The sequence below is a fragment of the Helianthus annuus genome, chromosome 8 (genome assembly GCF_002127325.2).
Source record: "Helianthus annuus cultivar XRQ/B chromosome 8, HanXRQr2.0-SUNRISE, whole genome shotgun sequence".
In the NCBI taxonomy this organism is placed as follows: Eukaryota; Viridiplantae; Streptophyta; class Magnoliopsida; order Asterales; family Asteraceae; genus Helianthus; species Helianthus annuus.
In genome coordinates this window covers 7,436,093-7,457,510 of record NC_035440.2, presented here as the reverse complement: position 1 = coordinate 7,457,510, position 21,418 = coordinate 7,436,093, and the positions used below count along the sequence as shown (strand labels likewise).

The following is a 21,418-nucleotide window of genomic DNA, read 5'->3' as shown; positions in this document are numbered from 1 at the left end:
TCGTCAAATCCTTTCAAAGTTCACATATTTCCACATAAGACAAAATAGTGACATCATCATGACATCACTAAGGTGATGTCATGGTGATGTGTTGGCGGGAAAGATTTGCGGCTCTCCGTGCTTCGCGTGTCGAACTCTGGGGCGCACGACGGAGGAATGTCGTGACGTCGGGCTTGAGCCGGACCTAACCGTGTCGAAACCAAGTCGTACCGAGCCGAGTCGAACCGAGCCGAGTCGCGTCCACACAAAATGTATCAACAGGATATATTTAAAAAAAAAAAACCTGTATGGCACAATTTTAAATATGTTTGTAATTTGTAATGAAGTTTGACGGGTTTTTAATGATTTATAAATTTTAGTTTGATGTTCTTTTGTCTTACCTGATCCGACCCGACCCGACCCGCTATGAACCGATATTTTTATACAGCTAGGGACCTAAAATCTTTGAAAATATTCCGCACCTCCAGGAAAAAATTCCTGGGTCCGCCACTGCCGGAGGGTGGTTACATGAATAACCCCATTCCTGTAACGAGTCCTAACGGTGTTCTGTTTTGCAGTTAGCAGATCAGATCGCCAAGAGTTGAAGTCCTTAGTTGGATACTACCGTGAAGGTAAGTGTTTCTTCATTGGCGCCATCCGTGGGACCTTTTCGGTAGCAACAAAACTGAACCCCATGGCAAGCGATCAGAACGTAGCAGTAACACCAACCAAGGCGATGGTAACTAGCAATCCATTACTAGAGACAAGCCCTGTTACCACCATGCCAGCCTCACCGACTGTAACCAGGTCACTCGACTTGGAATTCGAAGTGGAAGGACCCCCACCAGGTTTTACAGGAACCACCGCCGTTTCTTCTGGGACAACGACGGCAGACCTGTTTTCATACACTTCTCTGCAGTTCTAATCAGTCGAACCAATTGCAACAGGCATTAACGTTTTCACCCCAGCAACAACCACTACTGCACAGACTATACGTCGTAGCACTATGCCAGTTATTACATCGGCAAGCCAGAGCACTGTTATACCGCAGGTGAGCATGCCTCAATACTATCAACCTTCGGTCACCTACGCCATGCCACCCTTGTATTTGGCAGCACTAACGGCGGCGTTATCCACGCCGCCCCATCAACCAGTGGTTATGCCGGCGGGAAACATGAACGCACCAGTTACGCCAGGAAATCAAGCTTACTTCCCCGGGTACTATTACGCACCCCCGTACGAGTACTTACCCCCCATACAGCACTCCAATATACACTCCCCATGGAGCAACACAAGGTTATGCTCAGCAATCGCCATACGCGGCTTACATACCACCCTGGTGGACTTTTCCAACATCACAACCAGTTTATGGTCAGACCCCGCCGACAGCGGAACCTGCCTATGATAAAGGAAACACATCTAGGCCTTGATTTTCTCCAGGTGGAGGCCCCATCCCCACGCTGAACATCACCTCGGCTCAACCCCCTGTTATCCAGGGTACCAGCCAGGGTAGGGCCACTCCTTCAATACAACCCGTCAACGTGGAGGAGGATGAACTTACCAGACCTTACAAACCAGTGGATGCAACTTTTAAATCCAAGTTCACCAGAAGAATAGCGGAAGCTCCTATTAAGGAAAAGCCCAAAATGCCTCAAACGGTAGGCAAATACGATGGTCTAGGCGACCCTGATGACCATCTTAATCTATTCAAAAGTGCAGGGGAAGCAGCCTGTTGGCCCATACCCCTCTGGTGCAAGATGTTTGTCCAAACGCTGGTAGGCGCGGCTCGGGTCTGGTAGGATAGTTTGCCCACCGGAGAAATTGACAGCTTTGAAGACCTAGAGGCTAAGTTCATCTTGCAATTTAGCCAACAACGAAGGCACACTAAAGATCGAAACGAGCTCCTTCACATTCGCCGGCGGGACAATGAAACGGTGGAAAGTTTCATCGTTAGATTTAATAAAGAAAGCCTGGCAATCCCGGGTGTCACAAACGATCTAGCGTGTGGAGATTTCCTACAGGGGGTAAACGATGATGAGCTATTAAGAACACTTCACGGGAGGGATGGCATGCCTCCCACCATTGATGAAATCTTGAGGATAGCCAAGGTATACGTCATACAAGAAAAGGCTGTAGCCGCCAGTCACGCGGCCAACAGAAATAAGGAGGCTCAGAAAAGCCAGGAGGATAGAGAACAACGAGGTTATAAAAGTAAAGGTAGAGGAGACCGATACCAGAAAGGTGATAGAACGGACTCGCGGTATGATAGGTCTAGGAATACCTACTCAAGGAATGAATCCTCTAAGCCGCGATCCGATTACCCTAACCTAAGTAAGACACCAGCGGAAATCCTAGCCTCTGAGAACCTCAAGTTTAACCCTCCAAAGCCACTAAAGGACAACCCCAACAAAGACACAAGCAAGTACTGTGAATACCACAAAGGGAACGGCCACGATACCAATGACTGTTTTCAGTTGAAGAAGCAGATTGAGTATTTCATGAAAGCGGGTAAATTGCCACACCTGGTGCGAGACATCAAACATGGCCCGCCTCCCGTCAAAGAAGAAAGCGACAAGGCAGCGGGAAAGAGGCCACGAGAGCTAAACATGGTACATGCGGATAAGGGAAAAGGGGCCAAACGGAGTTTTTCCACGCTCGAACCCTAGATGCTGGCAACCATGACAATTGAGTCTCACGTGGAAGATTTACACCTCACCACTGACGCCTTAATCATATCTGCTGCGGTAGGTGATTATCAAATGAGGAGGATCCTGGTAGATACCGGGAGTTCAGAAGATATCATCTATGAACATTGTTTCAATAGAATGCAACCAGAAGATAGAAGACTGCTTGAGTCAGTACACGCACCTATTAAGGGTTTCACGGGGGAAAAGGTTGATCCCATTGGCTAAATTACTTTTCCAGTCACATTCGGACAAGCTCCCCAGGAAAGAACCATACTCCTTACATTCCTTGTGGTACGCGCCGAGTCTTACCACAATGTAATCATTGGAACGTTCACCCTGTGGAAATTGGACGCCATCGTATCTACAGCGCGAGGGTTTATGAAGTTTCCCACCCCGCGAGGTATTGCTACAGTATTTCGAGATAAGGTGAGAGAGGTATTAGACACCAAAAGCTGCCGACAAGGGCCTACCGGTGCCATCGGCCCGGAAAGGTGGGTATTAAGCACACGCCATCCGGATCAGACAGTAACAATAGAGGACAACCTCTCCCCAGAGGTTAAAAAAAACCTAAAACAGCTGCTGAGAAGAAACGCCGACATCTTCGCTTTCGAGCATTCTGACATGACTGGGATACCCCAGGAGAGGGCAGAACATAGGCTAGCGACACTCTCGGGCATTAAACCCGTTGCACAGGGCAAACGCAGTATGGCTCCAGATCGAAAAGCAGCAGTAGTCAAAGAAGTACGAAAGCTGGTTGAAGCGGGAATACTTAGAGAAACAACGTACCACACATGGGTATCAAACCCCGTGATGGTCAAGAAACCAGATGACACGTGGCGGATGTGCATAGACTTTAAAGATCTGAATAAGGCATGCCCCAAAGATGTTTACCCGCTACCGGAGATGGATTTCAAAGTTGACTCCCTGGTCCCTTATAGGTACAAGTGCTTCTTAGACACCTATAAGGGTTACTACCAAATCAAAATGTCCAAAGACGACGAAGAGAAAACGACGTTTCATTCCGATGTGGGTATCTTTTGTTATACCAAAATGCCTTTTGGCCTGCGAAACGCCGGAGCTACTTATCAGCGGCTCATGGATAAAGCTTTCGAAAAGCAAATCGGTAGAAACTTAGAAGTATATGTTGATGATTTAGTAATCAAGAGCAGGGAAGAAAAACAAATGCTGGTAGACATTGAGGAAACTTTTCAAACGCTTCGAGAATACAATATCAAGCTAAACCCCAAGAAATGTTCATTTGGGGTGGAAGAAGGAAAGTTCTTCGGGGTAGTGGTTACCCGGGACGGCTTTAAAGCTAACCCAGAAAAGGTAGCCGCCATAACGCGGATGCCCTCCCCCAGGACTTTGAAAGAGGCGCAAGCATTAAACGGGCGTTTGGTGGCCATAAACAGATTCCTGGCAAGGCACACCGAAAGGTATTTGCCATTTATAAAAACACTGAAGAATTGCCTTAATAAGAAAAACTTCAAATGGACCAGCGAAGCGGAAGAAGCCCTACAAGACATGAAGCGTTTCATCGAGAAACTGCCCATGTTAACAGCGCCATACCCGAAAGAAATACTCAAAATGTACTTGGCAGCGGCTCATAACGCGGTAAGTGCGGTACTAATGGTAGAGAGAGATGGGAAACAAACACCCATATACTACATCAGCCGAGTTTTGGCGGGACCCGAAACGTGGTATCCAACTCTCGAAAAGTTGGTACTAGCTCTGATTCATGCTACCCGGCAACTACGAAGATATTTTCAGGGGCATCGCGTACAGGTTTTAACAAATTACCCGCTACAGCAAATTTTGCACAAGCTAGAGATTTCCAGAAGATTGGCTAAATGGGTGATTCAGTTGGGAGCCTTGGATATCGAGTATCGAAAACGAATAGCAGTCAAGGGGCAGGTGATCGCCGACTTCTTGGCCGAAATTCCTAATGGGGAAACTATACAGGATCCCGCTATCCAGGATATCCCGGAATCCAGTACAGCCAGGCAAACCTGGAAACTTTACACTGACGGATCATCTAGCGGGAAAGGTTCCGGGGCAGGTCTAATGCTGATAAGCCCAGATGAAATAAAACTGATGTACGCCTTACGTTTTGATTTTGAATGCTCCAACAATGAGACAGAATATGAGCCGCTACTCGTGGGCTTGAGGATGGCCCAATCCATGGGAGCTACACGAGTGGATGCGTATGTTGATTCTTTATTGGTTAATAACCAAGTAAACGAAACATACGAGGCCAAGGACGAATCCATGGCGAAGTACCTGGCTAAAACGAAGGAGCTCATAGTTTCCTTTGACAACGTCACACTCAATCACGTTTATAGAGGAAAAAACCAAATAGCAGACGATTTAAGCAAACTCGCTACTTCAGGCATGGAAAGAGAAGTAAAGGTAGAAACATTGCAAATGCCCTCTATTGAGCCTCGGGATGTCTCCGCCGTTACAGCGGAAGAACCCTGTTGGTACACTCCCATACTAAAATTCCTTACAGAGGGGGAATTACCCTCCGCCAGAAGCGAAGCTCAAAAGATACAAACTAAAGCGTTGCAGTATGAAGTGAACAATGGCGTTCTATACCAAAAGTCATATTTGGGACCGCTACTGCGATGTGTATCCCTAGCGGAAGCGAAGTATCTAATCCAAGAAATACACGCGGGTATATGTGGTATTCACGCCGGACCCTGGGCAGTGGTCGTCAAAATTCACAACGCCGGGTACTATTGGCCCGGTATGCACGAGGACGCGGTAGAAGAACTCAGAAGGTGCCACCGTTGCCAAAATTTTGCTCCCCAAACACTCCGTCCCAAGAATAACCTAATCCCAGTCACGGCAGCCTGGCCTTTTCAGAAATGGGCGGTGGATATTGTGGGGCCATTCCCGCTAGCTCCTGGGAAGCTAAAATCTCTTATTGTAGCAATCGACTATTTCACCAAGTGGGTTGAAGCCAAACCCTTGGCCAAAATAACCGCGGAAAACGCTAAGAAGTTCCTCTGGTAACACATAGTGTGCCGGTTCAGGCTGCAGCTATACTTGGTAAGCGATAATGGAACGCAATTCACCGATAGGGTCTTGCAAGATTGGTGTGCTGAACTTCAGATTCAACAAATCTTTACATCGGAAGCACATCCCCAAGGAAACGGCCAGGTGGAACGGTCGAATAGGAGCTTACTGGATGGAATAAAAAGAAGGGTAGGTTATGAAGGAAGCTCTTGGGTGGAAGAACTGCCAAATGTCCTCTGGGCACATCGAACAATGCCTAAGACGAGTAATAACGAAACCCTCTTCTGCCTAACCTATGGCGCGAAAGCAATGATACCCGCGGAAGTTGGTTTGCCCTCGCTACGGCGTCTTACTACTAACGACGATAATGACAGGCTCCTGAGGGAAGGCCTGGATATGCTCGAAGAAAGGCGTGAGGCAGCCGCCATCAGTGAGGCAAAATACAAAAAGACCATAGAGAAATACTATAACCAACGCGTGGCCCAACATGCTTTAAAGGAAGGTGAATACGTCATGCGTGACAATGAAGCCAGTAGAGCGGAACCCTCGGGCAAATTTAGACCCAACTGGGAAGGCCCCTATGTCATCCAAGAAGACCTAGGCAAAGGGGCCTATCGCCTATCTAGGCTAGATGGTACCGCGGTTCCACGTAGCTGGAACGCGGCTTAGTTAAATAAATGTTATATGTAGTGACTTGCCCCTAATGACGGGTGCGATTATTTTTCCTTTTTACAAACAAGTGTAATTCATCTATAGCGATGTCTCTTTCTTTTTATAAGTTGTGAGTTAATAAAAGTTATTCCTTTTTGTTTTTCCTCATTACTTAAATATACAATATAATCTACCATCGCATTTTACACTGCACTTTACGGTACAAACAATTACCATCGCATCTAAACTGCACATGACGGTAAAAAAGCATCCTTGACACGAAATATTTTACATATATAAGTCAAAGGGTCAAAATATACAGCGCTAAGAGTGGGTATCTTGGTAATAGATACATTAACCACTACAAAAAGATAGGTATTTTGGTAATAAATACATGCAATTATCTTACAAAAAACCAAGTACTTGTCCCTGTCGTTAAATACCAACAAATGGGAACCAAAAACGAACATGTTCTAATACCTACTTCTTGGAAAGGGTTGCCATAACCTCTGCAGGGGTATGCAACACCTTTCTATAACATTCCAATGGATGAGGATCAACGATTAAGTCATCAACATTTTCCTCATCCACCGAAGAAACCACCATCTCCTGATCATCAACCTGGTTCTTACCGGAACGGCCACCACGACACCTTTCATACACCAATCCGCAGCGTTGAACATGATCAGGTGGAAAGGCTCTTATCAAAGCATCAGCTGATAAAGAAGCTACACTTGCTTCAGTATGGGAAGGGTCCTCATATATGATGCTCTTACAAGACCGGCTAACTCGGGGTAAGACATCATCAGAAGGCACTCCTTCTCTCCCGATCATCTCCTTCGTCACCGGAATTTGGAGACGAACCAAGCCATCGGCGGCGTCTAGGTGTCGGAAAAGGTTGGAAAGTCTTTGTTTATAGCTTCTCCGGCTCATCTTTTCGAATTACCAAATTTGGAAAAAAGAAACGTAATTCATAGAAGTAATAAACAGGTTAATAGTGATGACGATAGCACAATTAATGGAAAATAATCATCACACGTCAAATCGCCACATTTCAGGTGAACGGCGGCATCGACAATCATGACATTAGCATTAAATGTCTGACACGAAATCAGGTGTTTGCATATAAACCAAGCATAACAGTGTTCATACAAAAATATTCAAGGAATAGTGTACATAACAAAAAAAAAACACTCATTCCTCCTCTGACACCTCCGCTGGGTCCAACATTAAGCGTAATGAATCTATGCCATCTACGTTCACCTTGTCCATCAAATCGGCATAAGTGGGCAGCGGTTCATTGCACGCTGCTTCCAGAGCATCCGCCATATCACCCTGAAGTTTGCCTCTCGTTATATGGAACTCAGAAGTAAGCTTCTCTGATTGTTGGCACTCGAAGTAGCCCTTGTAAACACCATCATGATGGCCGGATTGGTACGCCACGGCGGAAAGACGATCCAATAATGTCGTAAAAGACCCGGACAGGCGGAGGTACTAAAAGGCCCCAACCAGGCCATTGGCTATTAGCCAGTTCCTGTCACCGCCCAATGCAGCCAGTTGGCTAGTCAGGCTGTCCAACTCAGCGTTTTATTGCTCCAGGGCACTTTCTGCCTCCTTAAGGCGTGCCTGATGGGCGGCGGAAGACTGAGCAAGCTGGTTCTTTTCAGAAACAAGGGAGTCACATGTTGCTGAAGTTTTCTAAGTTGCTCTTCTCACTCCTCCAACTCAGCTTGTTTAGCACGGGCCTTAGCGTTAGATGCTTCTACCTCAACGGTCAAAGCTTGGTACCGCTCCTTCACCTGAGACATACAGTCGGTGTCAATTCGGAATTTTTCCACCTGAGCAGACATTTCAGATCTCACCTTTTGGGCTTCAGTAATAGCCTTATGCTCTAGCTCCTCCTGCACACTTTTAGCACGAGCAAGGACCCGGTCCTTCTCCGCTATATCACAAGCCCATATTATCCGCTACTCAGCAAGGTTGGCGGTCACCCGTTTCAGGTCATCTTCTGACTTGTTTTTCTCCGACAAAAACCTGCTCTCTCTCTCAACCCAGCGGCTTGGAGCTGACTCTCCAAGCGATACTTCTCATCCTTCAGCTCCTGAACAACAGCCCGCGCTTGGTGGAGCTCATTGTTATCATGCATCCACCTACGCTGGATCTCTGCAAGCCTCCGGGGCTGACTAACGGAGTTTACCATAGTAGAATTCATTAAATTTTCATTGTTTAACCCCTCCACATACGCCGACTCAGCCGGGGGGTACGCCCGCTCAATCCAGTGCTAAATCACTGGGGGGGGGGGGAATCAGTCTAGAAGACTCAGCAATTTTCCACCGGGGCTGGTAGCGTTTATCTTGCATATTGGGATCCTAGTTAATGGTAGGTAAATAGAGATCATCACCCAAGCGGGCCCCATCATCAGCAATTCCACTGCTGGACCCTCCAGCATCGCTAGCAGCGGTACCTCCGGCACTAGTCGCCTCATGAGCAGCAGCAGACACTGTAGGCATTTCTTTCTCGATGGCAGAGAATACGCTTAAAGGAGAATCGAACAAGGAGGAGGGGGTGACACTTGAAGGTAGTGGTGTGGATACTGGACTAGTTATCACAGTCACAGCAGCTGTAGGCATGGGCGGCGGAATAGTACAGCTTACAGCGGCGGTAACACTCGCCTGAAATATCAGCTCGGAAAGGCTGGTTTCGCCAATAGCGGAAGGTATAATTCCCACAGATGTCAATGGGGCAGGGGTCACATTCTCAACCTGCACCCCAGCGGTAGTACTTGCATTAAATCAGACATTCAGCAATGTGGAAAACATAGTCCACAGTAACTTCTACAGACAAAATTACTTACCAATTGGCAGGGCATAGGTGGCTTGCATAGCCTCGAAAGCAGTCAGAGTAGGAACAGTCATAGTCTCACGCTTTTTCGACACATGGGTCGGACTTGTCAGCTCAGCAACACTCCTAGCGGGTGCGGTCACGCTCACCGAGGAAGCACCCGCCCCCGCAGCCATGTATTTCCTCCTGTTGATTTTCAGCCTGACCGGTTTCTTCTCTATGGCAACGACATTACCTCCTCCGCTGGGGGGAGGTACTGTAACATAAGCAGCCAGGTCCGCCGGCACAGCTGGTAGCAAAAACTGCTCCAAATGGATCTTCAGGATACCTGGCTCCTGTTTACCGAGCACGCGGTCTGCAGCCTTTAAGGTAGCGTGCTGTGGAGGATCAACAAAATCAAACAAACTCCATTCCCCTGCAACATGTACACATGTTATTTTAGAAATAGTCAATAATGTGTGCGCAAGGCCAAAGAACTATGTACCTTCATCATCCCTCCGGAACGAAGGGTACAACTTGATATCACGCCATAACAGGCTCATCCCCACCATCACCAAGGCTCCATCAGGGATCACTGTGCATACAAACGGACGCCCGCATAGCCTTGTGTAAAGAGCGTTGGCTACATAAGCGTCTTTTTGAGGGGCTTTATCTTGAACCTTGTCCTTTGGTCCCATCCCCCTCCACTGCATCTCTCCGGGAATGACAGCAGCATCGATATAGAAGAACTTTTTCTTCCAGTCCTTATCCCTGGAACTGGCCGGAATGTCTCTCAGGCAAGATATATCAATGTCTCTTTTGTCGAAGGTAAAAAAGGGGGATTTCCATAGAAGGATGAAAAAAGCCCCAAAAACCAGGAGTTCAGGGATTTGCCCTAAGGCAATACAGGCAAACTCAAACTGCCGGAGTTTCACCAACCCTAATGGATGTAATTGGGTAATATGGATGGGATAATGGTCAAGGACTAACTTGCAAAACTTAGTAATCGGCAACTGAAAGTTGCAAAACCTGGAAAAATCACTAAACAGAGTGATTTTACCTTGCCTCAACGGAAATGCCGTGTCTGTCTTCGACGGCAACACCGGATTCCACTCCGTCCTAATATTGTAATCTCAAAGAAGATTATTGAACGAAGTTTGCCCCCACTTGATATACAGGGCATCGGAACTTGTTGGGGCAGATGAAGATGATTCGCCGGTTTTGGAGGCCATTTTTCGTTTCAAGAAATTGAGGGAAGTGTTTCGTGCACAAAGAAGAAAACGAAAGATAAAACCCTCAACAGGAACTCTATTTATATGGAAATGGCAACTCTTCGAATTCGAAAAGACAAATGGACGGGAACACGCGTCAGAGCAGGGTGGTGACAGTTGTCATCTTAATGATGATTTAACTGTCACATCCTTTCCCATCGCCGCCATTTTTTCAAAAAACACAACGGTACCGCACTCGGGACACCAACACTCAAAGGGGGAAGTTTTGACTTTTCCTTTTTTACTCTGATTTCATGAATTTCATTTCATGACTTCGGACTGGGGGGACATGACGAGGTATGACCCGGATCGGCTAACCCGACCCGGTCATTACCTATTATTTTATTATAAATAATTAATTATAAACATTCATTCTAGAATGTTCCATTCTGCATGGATAAATCACGTAACTGAATCCCCGTTCTTTGGGAAGATCATGCAAATCCCTAACTTATCGGGGCCCATCCTAAGTTAAGGGAAACCCTAATAGTAAACTATAAATAGAGGTAAACATCTAAGGTATGAGCCATCTTGCTCTCGTCTACTCTCTCTTTCTATTCACTTATACTTTCTCCCAAACCGAGACTTATTCTCACGCTGGAGGGTGGTGTAACATCCGTAAAAAACGGATATCCAAAATCCGGCCAGTTTTGAACTTTGGATCCTAATCCTTGAAACTCGGAATTTTTTCGCGAATTAAATATCTATTGAAAGATTTTATCCTAATTTAATTCGTTATAAATATTGTTATTTATTTATTGTTTAATTAACTAATTTTACAATTTAAAAGTTTTACTCTTTTATTTTTTTTATCTAGTTAGTTCGTTAGGTTTTAAAGTTAGTATAAGTTAACCAAGTTAACCTAACTAATTAAGCAAACCTTTCAAGTTAAAGAAGAAAGCTCATAAATTATATGTGGATGCTACCTCATTGAGGTAATGCTGGAACCGTAGTGTATGTGATGATACCAACATCTACTATCAAATGATCAATACATGTATACACTATGTTACCTATACTTATATACAAAATCAAATAAATTATATTTTATTAAGCATAACCATCCTTATATTATCTTATAACTTTTCGAAAAGTTCATATATAATATTCTATGTTAATCACAAGTCACAACTAATCATTTGCAAATAACATCACTATAGAGTTATTCTAATATAAATTTAGTTTGCCGCTCAAAATGATAAGAAATAGTCAAACTTTATCTTTTTTTTAAACCTTCCCATTTCCGTTTCCCCTGATTTTTCGTAATGAAATTATATTTCCGCGTATCCGTTTTGCAAAACCGATCAAGAAATTTAATCCATAATCATGGCTCATACGTTGGCCGGTGACTGAACTGTTGGAAAAATAGGTGAAAATAACATTTTTCACAAATATAGGAAAATGATTTTTTCCTATTTTGGACTAGATATAAATATAATAAAATGAGCGGGTTTTATGTATTTATTTGTAAGTTTATGTTCTATGTTGCAAGAGCTTCGCAACGAACTAAACCACGTCCAAAACGGAGCTAAGATGAATGAGATATCGATGCTCAAAGTTGGGTGTTTGGAACATTTGATGCTGAAACTAAAGGGAAAGTAGCACCTTGTCCCACATAGGAGGAGAGATGGAACTTAAATGGGTATTTAAGGTGGAACTCTCCATCCTTATTGTTTCATGGAAGCACACACTAGTGTCCTCGCGAAGGGTGCGGAGCACCCTAACTCGCACGCGCACGCGCACGCGCACGCGCTCGCGCGCGCGCGCGTGGCGTGGGCGATGAGACGCTTTGATGGCGCACTTCGCATGCTCGCATCGCCGTGAGCCGCTTGAGAGCCGCCTTTGTATTTTTGACCGCATGCGCGTGGTGGAGCACAAGGGTTGCAAGGACCAAGTGGTAGGTGATGCGGCGCATGACGTGGCAGTCATGCGCATGCGCGAGTACACATGGCACGGAGGCGCGCGGTTGCGCGCATGGTGCATGGGTCCTACTGTGTCGTGCGCGGCGCACCAGAGTGAGCCAATACGGCGCGACTGTGTGGCGCGCACGTATAGGCTCACAGGTGACGTGGCGCACGCGCGCATGGACTTGAGCCAAGAGGACGCACCGCGCATGGTGACGTGGCGCATGCGCGCATGGCCAGTGAGCCAAAAGGACGCACCGCGTATGGGCGTGCAGACCATGGCGCGCGCGCACCAGGGTGTCTTGCGCGCGCAGAAGCTTCCAGCATTGAATGACAGTGCAGTTTCAGTCCAGCTTTGTAACTGACGAGCTAATAGGCTTTGACTGAGAATTAAATGACGTATTAAATTGCATTGAAGACGTTTAATGCAATTTAAACCTCTCATTTAATTCGTTTTTGACTGTTTCAACCTAGGAGCTGTATAAATACAGCTCCATACCCACAGCAGAGGATACCAGGAACACACCGGCTATCACAACTTTCTCTCTAGAATTTTCTGATCCTTTACTTGCAGCTTTCAAGGTAACCTTCGGGTTGTAGGCTTTCTCCGGCAGTACGCTGCTCCGGCTGTTGTACCCTGGGAAACAAAACGAGTACTCCTGGGAGACTCGGAATTTGTTTTAAGGGAAGCGTGTTGAACACGTGCCTCAGCCACTCTGCTTCATCTCGTTTCTTGTATTTTCCTTTATTTCAGTTGTAATTGTACTAGTACTTTTGCTTTCAGCTTTCTTTGTATTGTAATCCGTAATAAAATTTGTTTATTTTATTTATTATTACGCGAACGGTTCCTACAATCTTAAAACAAATTTTTAAAACCGTTCATGTAATCAAAACCATTCTGTTTGTGATTCAAACCAGTTTTGTTTTCACTCAGTTTGTGTTTTAAAAACAGATATTTTTTTGGTTTTCATCTTCAAAGGAGTGACTTTGGTTGAAAACCATTTTGGTTACATTTTAGAATCTGTCCCAATTTGCTAAAACTTTCTGATTTGGTCTTCAAAGTTGGACTTAGAAGCCAATCAGTAAGTTCTAATTATTAAAAATTTTCTGTTTTTGGTCTTCAAAGTTGGACTTAGAAGCCTAAACAGTAAATTTGTGGTAAAATTAAAATTTAATAGTTTACTTCTGGTTTTTGCGTAAATCAGAATTTTTTGTCTAAACTTTACAAATTTTAATTTTTCAGCATGACGAACGAAAATGTCAACGTTAACAACACCACAAATGTTGTGACGGTAACCCCCCTCAACGCCACCACTGTGGGAGCGTCCACAGTGGCCAATCACGCTGAACGACCCGAGAAGTTCTCGGGTCTACACTTTAAGAGGTGGCAGCAGAAGACGTTCTTCTACCTGACCACCATGAACCTTGCGAGGTTCTTAACGGAAACCGCTCCCCAACCCGTGGAGGGGAGACCGACGCACAAAGACAGTGCGCGGTAGATGCATGGAAGCATTCGGATTTCATATGTCATGGCTATGTGTTAAACGGCATGTCAGATGCGTTGTATAATGTGTACTACAACGTCAAGACTTCCAAAGAGCTTTGGGATGCCTTGGACAAGAAGTACAAAACGGAGGATGCTGGCACAAAGAAATTTGTGGTAGCCCGTTTTTTGGATTTCAAAATGGTTGATTCTAAAACAGTTATGAATCAAGTCCAAGAATTCCAAATTATACTTCATGACATCTCTGCGGAAGGCATGACACTTAGCGAGACATTCCAAGTGGCAGCGATGATTGAAAAGTTACCTCCTAGTTGGGTTGATTTTAAGAATTATCTTAAACACAAACGAAAGGAGATGACTATAGAGGATCTTGTTGTTCGTCTTCGGATTGAAGAGGACAATAGAATTGCCCTAAAAGGCAGCCTTGCGCAGACTAGTGCTAGCGCAAATTTGGTTGAGCATGGGCAATCCTCTAAGGGCGCGAAGGGCAAGGGGAAAAAGGACAAAGGGAAAGCAAAGGCTAGCAACATTGGACCGAAGAAAGGGGTTGTGAAAAAGAAACCTCAAACGTTCCAAGGGACTTGTTACAACTGTGACGAGCCGGGGCATCGGGCTAACCAATGCAAGAAACCAAAGCGTGAGCGTGCGCACATGGTGGATGAAGACGGAATGCCTTTGGTGGCAATGATTTCCGACAAAACCGCAATGTTGGATGAGGTTAATGCTGTGACCAACACTCCAAAAGGATGGTGGGTTGATACGGGAGCGACCCGTCATGTATGCCCAGACAGGAGCATGTTTACCACCTTCAAGGAGCTTGCGGAAGATGAGAAGCTGTACATGGGAAATGCAGCCACCGCGGACATCAAGGGTGAAGGAACGGTGATTTTGAAGTGGACTTCAGGGAAGGAGCTCACTCTAAGCAACGTGTTATATGTCCCAGACTTGCGTAAGAGCCTAGTCTCGGGTTGGTTGCTTAATAAGTTTGGATTTCGTTTAGTTTTTGAGAGCGATCAATTTGTACTAACTAAACGAGGAATGTATGTAGGCAAGGGCTATGCCCAAAATGGAATGTTTAAGTTGAATGTAATGGCAGTCAAGAAAAACATGAATAAAATTGCTACTACTTCTACTTATATGCTTGAGTTTTATCGAATAAATAGCATGGTAGATTAGGTCACGTAAATTTTAATTCAATACGCCATTTAATTAATTTAAATTGTATACCAACATTCCATATTGATTCACACTATAAATGTGAAACATGCGTTGAATCCAAACTTACAAGAACATCATCGAAATCGGTTGAACGAATAACCGAACCCCTTGATTTAATTCACACCGATATTTATGATTTAAAAGCGGTACCCACAAGAGGTGGAAATAAGTACTTCATCACATTTATTGACGATAGTACTAAATATTGCTATGTATATTTACTAAAAAGTAAAGATGAAGCAATAAGTAAATTTATCTTGTATAAAAATGAAGTTGAGAATCAACTTCAAAAGAAGATAAAAGCTTTGCGAAGCGATTGAGGAGGCGAATATGTTGCACCTTTTGCCGATTTATGCGCAAAAAGTGGCATTGTACATGAGTGTACACCTCCTTACTCTCCACAATCAAATGGCGTGGCGGAACGAAAGAACCGCACATTGAAAGAAATGATGAACGCCATGTTGATAAGTTCTGGGGTGAGCCAGGAAATGTGGGGGGAAGCCATTCTCTCGGCTAATTATCTTTTGAACAAGATACCACTCAAAAAGAGAGACGAAACTCCATATGAGTTATGGAAAAGGAAGAAACCTTCATACAAATACTTGAAAGTGTGGGGGTGCCTAGCAAAGGTGATTGTACCACCTCCTAAGGCTCTTAGGATAGGACCCAAAACTGTTGATTGCATATTTATTGGGTATGCGCATCAAAGTAGTGCACATCGCTTTCTTGTACATGAGTCCAAGAATCCTGATGTACACGTAAACACTATCATGGAGGTGAATCCTAACGTTGTGTCTTACTTTGAAAATGTGTTTCCTTTGAGAAGACAAACACATGCAACGTCATCAACACCTAATTTTAAAGTAGGTGAAAGCTCATCTACACCAGTTGATGAGGTAGTTCATGATAAGACACATGAACGACCAGAGGTTGAAGAAAGTGATCGTAGGCGAAGTAAAAGGCCAAGGGTTGAAAAATCCTTCGGTCCAGACTTTGTTAGCTATATGGTTGAGGGCGAGCCCAATACATATCGCGAAGCGGTTTCCTCTTCAGAAGGACCTCAATGGAAAGAAGCAATAAGAAATGAAATAGATTCTATATTGCAAAATCATACTTGGGAGTTAGTAGATCTTCCACCTGGTTGCAAACCACTTAGATATCGTTGGATATTCAAAAGGAAGATGAAAACTGATGGAAGTATTGATAAGTACAAGGCTAGGTTGGTGATTAAAGGATTTAGACAAAAGGAAGGTCTAGATTACTTTGATACCTACTCGCCTGTGACGCACATAACCTCGATTAGATTGGTTCTTGCTATAGCGGCTTTAAGAAATTTGGAAGGTCACCAAATGGATGTTAAAACCGCATTTCTAAATGGCGATTTAGAAGAAGAGATTTACATGGAGCAACCTGAAGGTTTCTCCGCCCCAGGTCAAGAGGGTAAAGTATGTAAACTCGTCAAGTCTTTGTATGGCTTAAAGCAAGCACCAAAACAATGGCACCAAAAGTTTGATCATGTCATGATTGACAATGGTTTCAAAATAAATGAGTGCGACAAATGTGTTTATTTCAAAGACACAAATGAAGGTTATGTGATCTTATGCCTTTATGTAGATGATATGCTTATCATTGGGAGTAATGATAAAATTGTCAAAGCTACTAAAAGCATGTTGAAAGCGAGATTTGACATGAAAGACATGGGTTTAGCGGATGTGATTCTTGGAGTAAAGATCATAAGAACCCAAGATGGTCTTGTGTTAAGTCAATCTCACTATGTGGATAAAATTCTTGAAAAATTCAACTCGGGAGATACGAGTATAGCTCGAACTCTAGTTGATACCTCCCAACATCTCAAGAAGAATAAAGGAGAGGGAGTTGCTCAGCTAGAGTATTCAAGAATTATTGGCAGTCTAATGTATCTAATGACATGTACTAGACCCGATTTGGCTTATGCGGTGAGTAGGCTAAGTAGATACACCAGCAATTCGTGCGCGGATCATTGGAAGGCTATCACGAGGGATACACTGATTATACCCGACAACCAGCAGTGATCGAAGGATACACTGATGCAAACTGGATATCGGATAATAAAGATTCCAAATCAACAAGTGGTTACGTGTTTACACTTGGAGGAGCTGCTATTGCTTGGAAGTCTTCTAAGCAAACGGTCATAGCGAGATCCACAATGGAATCTGAATTTATCGCCTTGGATAAGTCAGGCGAGGAGGCGGAATGGCTACGTCAATTCGTGGAAGATATTCCAAGATGGCCAAAGCCTTTGCCAGCCATATGTGTACATTGTGATAGCCAATCAGCGATTGGTAGAGCTCAAAGCTTGATGTACAATGGCGGATCAAGGCATATGCGACGTAGACATAACACGATACGACAACTACTCTCAACGGGTGTTATCACAATTGATTATGTGAGATCAACGGATAACATTACGGACCCGTTTACAAAAGGCTTAAGCAGAGAGTTAGTAGAAACGTCGTCAAGAGGAATGGGACTAAAGCCCGTGGTAAATGGGAATATGAGGGAAACCTAACTTAGTTGACTGGAGATCCCAAGATCTAAGTTCAATAGGACAACTTAATCATATTACCAAAACGGAGTCACTGTGGGGGAGTACCCCAAAACTGAAAGGGAGTTAAATATACTTCCTAGTCCATTCCAATCAGTGACATTGAAGTGAGGATAAGCATATTAAGGTTAATGATTTCGGGAAATCAAATAACCATGATGCTTTTAATGATTCATGGGAATCACCTATGTTAGAGAGAAGTGGGGTCGCTTCAAATGGATTTGTGGGGTGCGCAAATCCTAGAGCTCTCGCAGAACCAGGCTAGTGTTCCAGGACCATAATAGGACACGACAATGAGGAGTTGGCCAAACCAGGGAGAGTGTTGTGTGAAGTGTATTGTCGTTTACACAAATGGGGGTATGTTCAAGTACATCGCGTCTACACACCGCTAGTAAGCTAAGTGCGCTTCACAAAAGAAGGTTCAAAGGTGACAACCTACCTATCTTGCAATACTCAACTGTCGAAGTTTATCGTTGAAAAGTGTAAGGAAAAGATCCATTTCCATACATGTGGGGGATTGTTGGAAATTTGATGAAAATAACATTTTTCATGTGGGGGATTGTTGGAAAAATAGGTGAAAATAGCATTTTTTCACAAATATAGGAAAATGATTTTTTCCTATTTTGGACTAGAAATAAATATAATAAAATGAGCGGGTTTTATGTATTTATTTGTGGGTTTATGTTCTATGTTGCAAGAGCTTCGCAACGAACTAAACCACGTCCAAAACGGAGCTAAGATGAATGAGATATCGATGCTCAAAGTTGGGTGTTTGGAACATTCGATGCTGAAACTAAAGGGAAAGTAGCACCTTGTCCCACATAGGAGGAGAGATGGAACTTAAATGGGTATTTAAGGTGGAACTCTCCATCCTTATTGTTTCATGGAAGCACACACTAGTGTCCTCGCGAAGGGTGCGGAGCACCCTAACTCGCACTCGCACACGCTCGCTCGCACGCGCGCGCGCGCAAGGCGAGGGCGATGAGGCGCAATGTGGCGCTTTGATGGTGCACTTCGCACGCTCGCATCGCCGCTTGAGAGCCGCCTTTGTATTTTTGACCGCGTGCGCGTGGTGGAGCACAAGGGTTGCAAGGACCAAGTGGTAGGTGATGCGGCGCATGACGTGGCAGTCATGCGCATGCGCGGGCGAGTACACATGGCACGGAGGCGCGCGGTTGCGCGCATGGGTCCTGCTGTGTCGTGCGCGGCGCACAAGAGTGAGCCAATACGGCGCGACTGTGTGGCGCCCACGTATAGGCTCACAGGTGACGTGGCGCACGCGCGCATGGACTTGAGCCTAGAGGACGCACCGCGCATGGGCGTGTAGACCTGGGCGCGCGCGCACCAGGGTGTCTTGCGCGCGCGCAGAAGCTTCCAGCATTGAATGACAGTGCAGTTTCAGTCCAGCTTTGTAACTGACGAGTTAATAGGCTTTGACTGAGAATTAAATGACGTATTAAATTGCATTGAAGACGTTTAATGCAATTTAAACCTCTCATTTAATTCGTTTTTGACTGTTTCAACCTAGGAGCTGTATAAATACAGCTCCATACCCACAGCAGAGGGATACCAGGAACACACCAGCTATCACAACTTTCTCTCTAGAATTTTCTGATCCTTTACTTGCAGCTTTCAAGGTAACCTTCGGGTTGTAGGCTTTCTCCGGCAGTACGCTGCTCCGGCTGTTGTACCCTGGGAAACAAAACGAGTACTCCTGGGAGACTCGGAATTTGTTTTAAGGGAAGCGTGTTGAACACGTGCCTCAGCCACTCTGCTTCATCTTGTTTCTTGTATTTTCCTTTATTTCAGTTGTAATTGTACTAGTACTTTTGCTTTCAGCTTTCTTTGTATTGTAATCCGTAATAAAATTTGTTTATTTTATTTATTATTACGCGAACGGTTCCTACATGAACCACCTATACATACTTCGGTTTCGATACGTACCTCACACAACTCGCTCCCTCACTCACAGAACTCTCTCAAACTCTTTTCGACTCACCTGCGCATTGCCGGAGTCCGACGTTTCGTCGGCGGAACTAGCAGGAATCACGAAACTCCCCGGAGAAGATAGTCGCGGCCGGAAATCGGAGAACAAACCGGAGGTCCTTGTTACGTTCGGTATACCTTTCCATCACTTTATGTTTCTCGTTAATCCCCTATTAAAACTTTTACTCTTTTGCTCGATAAAATTCAGTTTAATCAAACAGCAATGGTGGTGTGGTTTTACTGTTCGAATGGTTGTTTCTTTTAAAGAAGGGAACCCACTTTTTATTTGAAAATAATATATAATCTACAACCCATCATCAAAATTAAGTATAGAGTAGTGGAAGGTGTTTGTTTAAAAAGACGATTGGTTTAAAAGAAAAATATTAAATAGAATATGCTTATATGATAGTTGAAAAATTCATTTTTGTTGTTTTCAGAAACCTTTAAACCAAAATATATAAAGTATAAACCAAAATATATAAAGTATAAACAGTTTTTTTTTCTTACTCTCATAATTGACTCAAAAGCTAACAATTCCTATTGTTTTATTATTTCTTTGAAACCAATAATACCATACATAATTACTAATTTTTTATTATTTTCCTTCCTTTTTTTTTTTGTAATTAAACATTTTAAAATTTAATAGCTAACAAATTTATTCTAAACCCCTTTATATCTTAAATACTAATAATGTGATAATTTTTAATTCATAAACTATAAATATTAGGATTATTTATTTAACCAATAAATAATAATGAGTTCGTCACGTGCCATTCTAAATATCTAAGATAATCGCTTTGCTCGTTCTCTTGGATTTTTCTCAATCTTTACTCGTGCGATAATTCAAGAAATCGCAACGCAATCACTGTGAGTATACTTGATCCCATTTTTATTTTATCACTTTTGGGTGCAACATGTATTCTATACAAAAACACGCAACGCTTGAAACTTGTTATATGCACACTCTATCCATTTTTAAACATGAAACAATTTGATGCTTGTTAATTTTGTATGCTATGTAAACTTTTCGTGTCTATATGCTCATTAACCTGGCTAAACTTGTGAAACTTGTGAGACTTGTGAAACTTGTGATACTTGTGAAAGTTGTGAGACTTGTTAGACTTTTTATACTTATTTACGCACTGCCCTTGAGTGAGTCTTGGGGTGTTTGCGTTGGAAACTTGGGTTTGACATATAGTGACACCATTTCAGCATATTAGTAACTTGTATCGTCTTATTCATGTTGGATATGAGTATTTAAACTTTTTATTCTACTTTATGCTATGTATCAAACCTGTATACTCGCCAACTTTTTGTTTATGTTATTTTAATACATGTTGCAGATTGATAGTCAAGATGATGAAGGAATCAAGTTAGGATGGACTAGATACCCATTTTAAATAATAAACCACGTTTGTTGCAATTTGTGTTTATTTGAAACAATGTATTTGACATTTAGTCATTTATGAAATTGAATTTAAATTATATTGTCACAATAGTGTTATGATGCTTTTGAGCGATTTGTTCGTCGCATCCCGATGTTTCCGCCATCGGTTGGGGTGTGACAGGTGGTTACAGGAATAACCCCATTCCTGTACCGAGTCTTAACGGTGTTCTGTTTTGCAGTTAACAGTTCGGATCGCCAAGAGTTGAAGTCCTTAGTTGGATACTACCGTGAAGGTAAGTGTTTCTTCACCCTCTCATCCTGATTTTCTTAAAAATTAGAGTGAATTGCAAGTTTTGTCCTTTATCTATATACCAAGTTTCAGGCGGTGTCATTTATCTTTAAATTGACA

At 43.7% G+C, this 21,418-nt stretch overlaps 1 protein-coding gene across 1 annotated transcript; it reads left to right on the top strand.

The window, feature by feature from the left end:
• The first annotated feature begins 3,287 nt into the window (after positions 1 to 3,287).
• On the top strand, positions 3,288 to 6,353 carry LOC110869512 (protein NYNRIN-like). Its single transcript, XM_022118758.1, has 2 exons — positions 3,288 to 5,677; positions 5,750 to 6,353. The coding sequence occupies exons 1-2, from the start codon at positions 3,288 to 3,290 to the stop codon at positions 6,351 to 6,353; spliced, it is 2,994 nt and encodes a 997-aa protein (XP_021974450.1).
• Positions 6,354 to 21,418: the final 15,065 nt, after the last annotated feature.

Coding starts and splice junctions, on each gene's coding strand:
- LOC110869512 (XM_022118758.1), top strand. CDS start 3,288: ATGACTGGGATACCCCAGGAGAGGGCAGAACATAGGCTAGCGACACTC. Junction 5,678..5,749: donor AACGCTAAGAAGTTCCTCTG/GTAACACATAGT, acceptor ATTCACCGATAG/GGTCTTGCAAGATTGGTGTG.